This window comes from Adiantum capillus-veneris, chromosome 7 (assembly GCF_014529385.1).
Source record: "Adiantum capillus-veneris isolate H3 chromosome 7, ASM1452938v2, whole genome shotgun sequence".
Taxonomy (NCBI): domain Eukaryota; kingdom Viridiplantae; phylum Streptophyta; class Polypodiopsida; order Polypodiales; family Pteridaceae; genus Adiantum; species Adiantum capillus-veneris.
The window spans coordinates 54,918,823-54,929,337 of record NC_140937.1 but is presented as its reverse complement, the minus strand read 5'-3'; the positions used below and the strand labels follow the sequence as shown (position 1 = coordinate 54,929,337).

Here is a 10,515-nt window from a genome sequence, read left to right as displayed (position 1 = left end):
TGTGTCAAGTTACCCAACAAAGGAGCAGTGGCAAATCAAGGTTGAAATTGAAGTCCATCACTTGGAGTCTTAGATTGAGGACAGACTAAGATTTGTGGCAAGGGTCCAGGATGAGCTGGATGCCCTTCCCCTCACCCGCTTAGGGTAGTACTGAAGATGGGTAACAAGAGACCCCCTTTTATGGAGCAAAGTCTGGATACTTCCCCCATTATGGAGCTCTCACCTGCTACACCCTCTTCTATGGTCCCATGCTTGGATACCCCTCCGTATGGAGCCTACACTTGCAAGCTCACCTTGCATGGACCGTTCTTGGTATGGTCCCATGCTTGGATACCCCTGCGTATGGAGCCTACACTTGCAAGCTCACCTTGTATGGACCCTTCTTGGGCTGCTCTGTATGCTTCGCCACCCCATATGCTACATCCCCCACCCCCGGTGTATCTAATTTAGCTCTCCGTGGCTAATCACATATAATTTTTGATTCTCTCGATCATAAATTCACAGCGTGTATGTTTTGTTTTATAAAAGCCTTGTACTCGTGGCAATTGTTTAATATTTGCAAGTCTTTTATAACATAGATCGTCACTCCCTCTCCTGCTGCTGCTGAAAATTTCGTTGTCTCTCGTCGCAGGTTTTGAACTCTCATCTTGTACTCAGCATGGGGAGGGAAGGGAGACAGATTATTAATAGCAGAGAATTCACGGTCTGCTGATTCTGCGCAGTTCGCGCCTACGTCCTCAAGGATCTTTCTGTACGCTATCTGCTTTTAGGGGGGTTGCACAAGCAGCAGTTAGAGACTATGAGCACGTCGAAGAAGAAGAGCTTCAGGATCGAACCTTTCAAGCACAAGGTTGAGATCGATCCCAAGTATGCAGAGCGCACATGGAGGGTTCTCGATGATGCCATAAACGAAATCTACAATCACAACGCAAGCGGCCTTAGTTTCGAGGAGCTTTATAGGCAAGCTTTCTTTTGGTTTTCATGTTTGCTTCCATAGCCTGCAACCGCAAATTTTTTTGGCATAGTTTTCAAGGCTCTACGTCAGGCATTTTGTTTTAAGTTACCTCTATATAGCAACAATCACCGTTGCATGCTTCCAATGATATCTTTGGCTTAGCAGACGATTATTTACGTGCTGGGTTGTGCCTTCAAATACTTTTTCAATTGCCATCATCATTTCTCAGGTTATGGTTAGTGCTTTCAAGCATTGTAATTGCTAGTTGGAACTTGGAACAATCATTGCCCCAATGATACCGTTTTCTTTGAATGAATGGGAATATATAAGATTTTGTTCAAGAAAACACACTAAAGAGCTCAAATCGAGCATAGATGTGAGATTACATGCATTAGTGGAATGTTCATAAGAGCTGTTGAGGTAGTGTAAGCTTCCTCTTGGTTGACCATGCCTTCATCTTGTTAGACGTGTAAACCAAGACTCCATGAAACTCTCTCCTATGCTTTCCGCCTCTAGAAGTACGAAGTCCCACAATTCCTTGGCTGCCACGGGTGAACCACAAGTGGCTCCTATTAAGAGGACTTATGGGTCATTAAGAGCTTTCTTGTGTGATCACCACAATTGGACTCCATCCCTTGCTAGCTCAACGTGCAGAACTATATTGGTGTGGCTTATGGTATTGGATTGTGAGAAATATGCAGTGGAATGTGGGTGGGCATGAGAAAAGAAAGACAGCGTCTTCTAGAGGCTGAAGTCTTGCCTATGAGGCAAATGATGTACATCTGTGTGTCCTCCAGGCATCCAAAAAAGGACAAAAGTGTTGAAAATAAACCTGCTACAAAATAAAATAGGCTATCATGTTGGTATGTAAATATGTGTATTAGGATGAGGTTGATGGAGCTCTAACTCTAGTGGATGTGGAGCTATATGCGTATGGGAGTATAACCATGATATGCAAAAGACTAGCTTGCTCCATCTGGTACTAAATTAGGGGTGTAGTATAGCATGCATAGGTGGGTAGGGAGTGAAGAGTCCATGCAACATAGCAGTAAGGAGTGAGAAAGCCCGCTCTTTCTCCCTCTATCTGGTCCGTTTATGTTACAGTCGAATCTCTCGGATCACCGTGTGATGTACTCTCTGAACTTGGTATCCTGTTGCTCTGGGGAGTCTACGAGCTTAAACAATCTTTGCCTGCTATAGGGTGACCCCTCTCTAAATGTCAATGGGTCGGACTCGGGTAGCGGTCTGCAAGGAGTCTGTGAGTTGTGACTGTCCCCTTCCACAAGTGTGTGTGGGTCACTGGAGGAGAGTCTCCATGTCTTTGAATCACCTAGCTGAAGGTGGTCTCTCGACTCCAATAGTACTATATAAGTGTCGGCTGTTTTGTGAAAAGGGTTGTATATCGGCCTCATATGCTGGGCATGTGCATACAGAGTGCTCCTCATTTCTCATTACACGTCTACATACCTTGTAGGTCACGTGGTCTGTCAATCTGGGCCGCCATCCAACCTCAATCTATAGTCTGTTAGATGAAACCTTGAGCTGTCTGATTGCCGCTCTAGCACTATGTGTTATATATGTCCAACTATTGTAATAGGCTTGGACACCCCAAGCCAAAGATCCACAACACCACATTTGAGAAAATTGCAAACAACTAAGCTGAACTTGAATCCACAGAGAGAGAGAGAGAGAGAGAGAGAGAGAGAGAGAGAGAGAGAGAGAGAGAGAGAGTCGACATGAACGGTGGAGTTGTGCTTCTAGATGCACTGGCCCCAAAGAGTGGCGCCCCTTCTTGTTACTTCTTTACTCTTATGCTTCACAAGGTACAATGTCCAAGGGTTCTCTCTCTCTCTCTCTCACACACACACACACACACACACACACAGTCCCAAGCTAATCTGGCAACTTATTTAAAGGCCCTTGGCCAAAACCATACAAGTCAAAAGCCCTGCTCCAAAAGCCCTTCTTAGCTGTCCCATAAAACGTGGACTGTCCCTACAGCCATGGTAGCAATTTTTACGATTTGTGGGGATGTGTACCGAATGCCACGTTAGTAGCCTTGCCCAATTTGGGGGTTCCACTCTTTTATTTATAATGGTTTAGGCCCCTCGGCCACGCTTTGAAAGTTGGGCAGGATTAGGTTATTAACCCTAACCCCTTTTGTGCCTCTCGTAGAATCTGCAATTTAGAGGCCATGCCCATGTCACAAGTTTGTGATAGGCGCTCTACTTTGCTCATGCATGACACTAACAGAAGATGTGGGTTCTTTAGGACAATCTCTCTCACGTGACCTTTATTGAGACACTTAAAACATCTTCCTCTTTCTTCGAGACTTAACCATCCTCCAAATATTTGTGTAGCAGATTTTTAGGGGCCAATGCAAGGGTTGCTTGAGGTTTAGCCTTTCCTTTATTATTACTGTTAGGTGAAGAATTCTAAGCTTTAGGTGTAGTGGAAGATTGAGTAGAAAAGAGTTACCATTGTTCTTATCATTATGCTGATTCTGTTGGTCCTACTGCATATCAGAAGGTGACTTGTTCTTCTCCTCAGGCTTACCTTCGTTGTGCTTCATTTCTTGCTCTAGTATGATCTTGATGGTGTCATTGTTGTAATAGGCTCGGACACTCCAAATCAAAGATCGACTGCAACACACTTGAGGGAATTGCAAACAATTGAATAAACTTGAATAGAGGGGAGAGAGAGGAGGAGAGTCGACACGGCATGATGGAGTTCTGAGCCAAGATGCACTGGCTCCAAAGATAGGCGCCCCTTTCGGTATTTCTTTATTATTAATTTGCAAGAATACAATGTTCGTGGGTCCTCTTTCTCGTAGTGCTCCCAAGCTAAATCTGTTGAGAGTGAGGCCGTGGGCACATTTATAAAGGCCCTTGGCCAAAAGCATACAGTGAAAAGCTCTAGCATCCAAAAGCTCTAGACCCAAAAGCTAGCACCCTCTAGGACGCCTCTGTAATACGCGGGCAATCCGCACTGCCACGTTAGTAGTCAGCGTGATTTGCGAATGTCGGTACAACAATGTCATGTCATCACTTTTTATACTAAAAGGGGTCCTTGCTTTGCTTTACAGGGTCGGCTGGGTTCTACAAGTTGGGAGAGAACCTAATCCCTTCTGGGCCTTTCGGCCATAATCTGTAGGTTGCTTATGCTTCTTTTTAATAGGGTTTAGGCCCCTCGGCTGGGTTTTGCCATGTTAGGCCTAAGGCTATGCCACGTCATCATTTTGTGACATTGTAGTCGATAGGGCGTAAGACTTTTATATCATATTTGATGTACTCATGCAAACCAAAAAGGAAAGGCTCTTTGCGATCCTGGTTTGACTTACGCAATAAAGGACAATCTACAAAATATGATTAGAAAAAGACATAACTGGAGTCCCATTTTGCTTGAGATCTTGCCAATCTTCTTTCAACCGATCAAGGTATTGTGGTGGCATAAAACAACCCTTGAGCTTAGCTTGGGCGTCAACCCAATTGTAAGACGACAATGGCTCGCCATCGGCCATATGTGCCTCTTGCTAGGCTTGATACCAATTAATTGCATCACCCGACAAATACATGGCAACTGTCAAAACTTTACTATTACTGCTTGTCAGGTGCAGCGGAAGAGAATAAGGATTTTCTCGGATCTAGTACTCCGCACATGAACACAAGGGACACTTTACTTCTCTTCTTGAAAGAACTGAACTGAATTGAAAGAAAGAGAGAGACAAGAGAGAGAAAAGAGACGACACAGGAATGTCGAGTCCCAACCCTCAAGGGCCCCCTTGCTTTGTTGCCAGAGGAAGTACTTTCTTTATTCTTGCACAAATGCTGCGACAATGATTGGATGCTAAGATGCTGATGCTAAGGGGTACTGATGCTGTGGTACTTGATGACGATTGTGTCGACGACTATGTCGACGACGACGATGGAGACTATGACGATGACGATGATGGTGTCGTCGTCAAGTCCGGGATCTGCGACGATGGCGACGAAGGTGTCGTCGTCAAGATAGGGACTGCGATGACGATGACGATGTTGACGACGATGATGGGTCGATGACGACGGCGTCAAGGCTGAAAACTGAAAATGCTAGACTTTTTGTTGGGGATCTACTACTGCTGGCTGATCTGTTGAATTCTGAAAACGCTAGGCTGATCTGGGTGTAGATGGGGAATCGAGCGAGGATCTGCAAACCGGGTGGAAGCGGGTTCTCGCGAGGCTAAGGGCTGAAAACTGAAAACGCTGATCTTCTTCTTCTTCTTGAGAAAACGCTAGGGCTCCTGTTGGGTGCTGCCCGACTGCTGGGTGCCTGTCTCCTTGTGTCTTTTGCTTCTACTGAGTGCCCAATGGGTTTCTTTTATAGATCTTTAGCAATTTGCCCAACCTACTTTTCCAACAAACTTATGAAAAGAATTCCAAAAGTCACTTTTAATAAAATGACTTATAAGAGGTGGTTCACGCGGTAAAACGCCTGCATGATGAAATGACTGTTCTTGTTCAAGAGAGGGTATGCAACTATGACCGGCCTGGACATGCACGTCCTGCTAGAGGCTCACAAAGTGCCAGGCTCAGTCCTAAGCTAGGTTATGACTGACGCTAGACTATGGCAGAAGCGTGTCCACGTGGAGCAAGTGAAGTGCGCACGTGACATCCCTCCCTGTTAAAAGTGAGGCACAACTGCAAAACTACTATCTGTACTACTAATGCTGAGTGATGAATGGATTTGATGCTGTGGATACATCACCAATGAAAATTCCTCCATACGAGGTACTGCTGCGATGTAAACACCGACCATACGAATTACTAGGTAGCCTTACTACTGTCGTAGAATATCAGCCTTCGTGCTGACTCTGCCTGCACCTGTCGTGAAAACATTGCGGGTGAAGCTGAAAGGTAAGGGTGCTCGGAGAAAAATCCAAGGGTTTCTTGTCGACGGAAGTGGATGCATGCTACATGTGAATGCGAGTGCAGAAGAGGCTAGGGATCCTATCTCCAACTCCTTCCATATCCGCATAAGAGGCAAGTAGATCTTGGTACTCAAGATCTAGGTTTTCGTGTATCTGATGTCGATCTTCCATCAAAGACACGGTAATGAAGGTGGGATCTGGTAAGTTTGTCACAAGACGGACACCATGTGCCAATAGAAAAGAAGAGACTGAAACAGACTTTTAGCACTTCAATAACAACTGAACTGAGAGAGAGAGAGAGAGAGAGAGAGAGAGAGAGAGAGAGAGAGAGAGAGAGAGAGAGAGAGAGAGAGAGAGAGACGACACACGACATGGAGTGGCGGAATTCACCTCAGAGAGTATTGGCCCCAAACCTTGGCGCCCCTTTCGGTATTTCTTTATATTGCATCAACACAGTACAAGCCGGTACTCCAGACTCTGCACCTTCTCCAGGAAACATGTCAAAGAATGAGCCCTAACCTCATATTTAAAGGCCCTTGGCCTAAAAAGCAATTACAGTGAAAAGCCTTCAAACTCAAAAGCATATGGTCCAAAAGCAAAGCCAAAAAGCTGCTAGCGCAACTTACGGAATCCGTATAGTCCTGCCACGTCATGAGCCAGTGCAAAACGTGGAAATCCATACAGCCTGCCACGTCATCAATCAGCTTAATTTTCAGAAAAACCTGCCACGTCATCAGTGCTACGCAATTTCCTTCAGTGTGTGTTAGGTGCAGCGGAATGAATGTTTGTGCTTTGCTCAAGATGAGTGCTCCAAACTGTGCTCAAGGTTCCTTTTGTTCTTATGGAAGGTAGAGCCTTCCGTTCTTAATGAGAGAATGCTATGATCACAAACAAAGTGAATGGACACTGTGCGTGCAAGTGTATGAGACTGAGAGATAGAGAGAGAAGAGACTACGACACCAGAGACGTTGTAAAACCCTCCTCTGAAGGCCCCACTCTCGTCGGCGAGAGTGGTCTACTTATGATTGCACAAACTGGTACAAACTGAATGCATGGCTATGTCGACGATGACGACGGTGATGACGAAGTCGACCTAATGGCTGAAATCTGCAATCTTTCTATTGCTGTTCAAAAACGCTATGGGCTGAAATCTGTGACTAGTCCAAAAAGCTGATTTGGGGGCTGTTTTCTGTGGGTCTTTGACGCTGATTATCTGCAGGTTTAGGGCTGAAAACAGAGGTTCTTACGGGCTGAAAACTGATGGTCTTTTCGGGCTGAATCTGCTACTCTTTTAGGGCTGAATTTGCAAGTACTTCATTGCTGAAAAACGCTGCAGGCTGAGGTGGTATCTGTTGAAAACGCTAGGTTGCTGGGATCAAAAACGCTAGGTGCTGGGCTTCTGTGGCGATGATGCTGATGCAAAAACGCTATGCACTGGGCTTGCTCGCGATGGCTACCTGATGCAAAACGCCAAGTGCTGGGAGGTATGGCGATGACCACCTTGATGTGTCACGTGACACATCCAACCCTATGTGTCTGTGGACAAGCTACAGCATGATCAGGGTTGGGTCAGTCCAGTCAGTCTAGATTAGAAGTGATCTGGCACTTTTGTGAGTATTCGTAGACTGTGCATGCCCAGACACTTAGTGTAGATGCATATCCTCTGGTTGCACACAGCATGATCATCAGTATTCCCTTCAGAATTCATCAGGGGAATTTTCCAGTGCATTTAGCCTATTTTCCCTATTTTTGGTATTTTTCACTTATTATTTTTAAGTGACTTTCCAACAAAAGTAGGTAGGGCAATTTTGCTAAGTTAATTTATAAGCAAACCCAAGTTAGCACTTTCTGGCAGAAGAGGCAGCAAGAGCTCCCCGCTCAACAGGCACCTTCTCAGCAGGAGCCACAAGAACCTCTACACCCTCAGCGTTTGGTCAGCCTCAAGCCCTAAGCCTAGCGTTTTTGATCTGCACCAACATCCTCCCTAGATCTGGCGTTTTCCAGCTTTGCAGACATCGCCAACCTTCAAGTTTGCCTAGCGTTTTTGGTAGTACTACCAGATCTGCTAGCGTTCCCAATTTCAGCCCATTAGCGTTTTTGGGTTTCATCAGCAGTTCTAGATTTGCCAGCGTTTTGCTAACGCTACAATCAGCCATCAGCGTTTTTGGTTTTCAGCCATTCCGAAGCAGATGCAACAGCGTTTTTAGCAGTCTCCACAGTAGCAGATTCAGCCCTAGAAGCATTGTAGAAGACCCCCATTTTCAGCCATCGAAAACGTAGCCAAAACAGTCATTTTCAGCCACCGAAACAGCCCCGAAATTCAGCAGTTAGAAGACCACAGATTTCAGCCCTAAAGTCGTCGTCATCACTGTCGTCGTCATCGGCATAGTCCCAAGTTGCATCAGTCCATTGCATACGCATTGTACCACTTTGTGCAATCAATAAGTAGACCACTCTCGCCGACGAGAGTGGGACCTTCGGAGGAGGGTTTTACGTCTCTGGTGTCGTATTTCTCTTCTCTCTCTATCTCTCAGTCTCATACACTTGCACGCATAGTGTCTATTCACTTTGTTCGTGATCATAGCACTTTCCATTAAGAACGGAAGGCTCTCCCTTCCATAAGAACTAAAAGGAACCTTGAGCACAGTTCGGAGCACTCATCTTGAGCAAAGCGCAGACAATCATTCCCCTGCATCTAACATGATGGAAACGCCAGGAGATGCTGATGGTTCTTGCTTGCTTGGAGGGGAAAACCGCCAAGGTTTTGTTGGAGAAGTTGCTTGCTGAGCTTGGCTCCTGTTGCCTCTTCTGCTATTTAGTGCTAGTCTAGGTTTGCTTATATACAAACTTACTCAATTTGCCCTACCTACTTTCCAACAAAAGTCACTTAAAAATAATAAGTGAAAAATGTCAAAAATAGGAAAAATAGGCTAAATGCACTGGAAAATTCCCTTGAAGGATTCTAATGGATTCTGATGGGAATGCTTATGATCATGCTGTGTGCAACCAGAGAATATGCATCTACACTAAGTGACTGGGCATTCACGGTCTATGAATAGACTCGCATGCACGGTCTATGAATAGACTCACAAAAGTGCCAGACCACTTCTAATCTAGACTGATTGGACTGACTGAACCCTTGTCGTGCTGTAGCTTGTCCATGGACACATGGGGTTGGATGTATCATGTGACATCCCCTCCTTTTCAAAGCGAGGTACTGGTACCAAACTGTATGGCGTCGAGGGAGATCGCCAATAGCATCCGGAATCTTGGAAGGGACTCTTCGCCGGCCCACTCTGATGTGTGGGTCGTGCGGTACCTTAACTTCATAAAGGTCTGCAATGCTTGCTTCTTTGGGCCGCGCCGAAAGAGACAAAGTCTTCTGTGGCTCCTTGAATGCTTCAACTTCGTCGAGAGTCATGCTTCTTTCTTCTTCAAGAATCTCCATGGCTGAAAATTCCTGAAACCATTTCCAACACAAAATCATGAACATACCTATTCCATGTAAAGTGAGTGGAAAAAATCTTGTCTTCCTGAAAGACTGTGCATGCAATGTAGATGAACAAGCAGACGGAGTGCCAAACTGTTCACCACACACACGCAAACAATGAGATCGAATCTCTCTCTTTTTATCTAGAGCAATCAACTGTGGCAATTCACAACGGAAATGCCCATGCTTAGTGCTCATACTTTCATGTGCTCTTTCTTCAAATGTGTCATGCCAAGGGAGAGACATGGAATGTGACTTCCTTGAATGCATACTTTTCAGCTTTTCACGAACAATTCGCATACATTCGTGCTCATTCATGAGTGAAACGTGCTTAACGTACAATATGTCATGCCTAGGAAAAGGGATCACATAAAGATGCTGACGAAAATACAAGAAACGATCACGAATGAAACACTCGAACAATGCGTGCGTACTAATCATGCGAACACATAATACGTCCTATGAGGGTTCTTTGGACCTAGGGTCGAGAGCCAAAATCGGTTCTTCCTGAATGATCGAATCGTCCTGTGGGGGTTCTTTGGACCTCGACTCGAAAGCCAAGATCGGTTCTTCGTGATTGATCGAATCTACAACGAGGTTAGCTTCACTAGAAAAAGCATCCACTAACACATCATCCTTGTGAACAATCACATTATCTTCATACAACTCCTCATGCTTGTGAGAAATCACATCTTGATCATGCAAATCATCATGCTTGTCATGGTCATCCAAATCATCATGCAAATCATTGGCATTCAAATCATCATGCTCATCATTATCATTCAATTCATCATGCTTCTCATAATCATGCAAATCCTGTGTGTCATGCTTGGGAGAAGAAGAGACTGAGAGAGTCTCCTTTCCCCAAATCTCTTGCATCTGTGCTTGAACTTGAGAAAAGAGTCGCCTGAACTCTTTGTTGTGTCGGTCGCTCTGTTCTTGTCTTGCTTTGGCTTCCTTTCTTGTTGCTTCTCTTTCTGCTCTTCTTTCTGCGTGTCTGCGTTCCATTTCTGCCATTCTTTCTGCATGTCTTGCTTCGTGTTCTAACTTCCTTTCTAGAAACATCTGGTCTAAAGCCTCCATAGGAGTTAGTGCAATCCTTGATGTAGATGGGGAAGGGGGAGGGTCCGAAAAACCTCCTGGTGGGGAAAATTCTTCTTCGCC

At 45.2% G+C, this 10,515-nt stretch overlaps 1 protein-coding gene across 2 annotated transcripts in view; it reads left to right on the top strand.

The window, feature by feature from the left end:
• The first annotated feature begins 571 nt into the window (after window positions 1-571).
• Window positions 572-10,515, top strand: part of LOC147453876 (cullin-3A-like) — a 45,083-nt gene continuing 35,139 nt past the window's right edge. The window contains exon 1 of one of the 2 annotated variants that reach the window (XM_086515942.1): window positions 572-960. In XM_086515942.1, the coding sequence (XP_086372068.1) occupies window positions 800-960 (161 nt within the window). In that variant the 5' untranslated portion in view covers window positions 572-799. The remainder of the gene's footprint in view (window positions 961-10,515) is intronic. The other variant, XM_086515943.1, reaches the window with a different exon arrangement.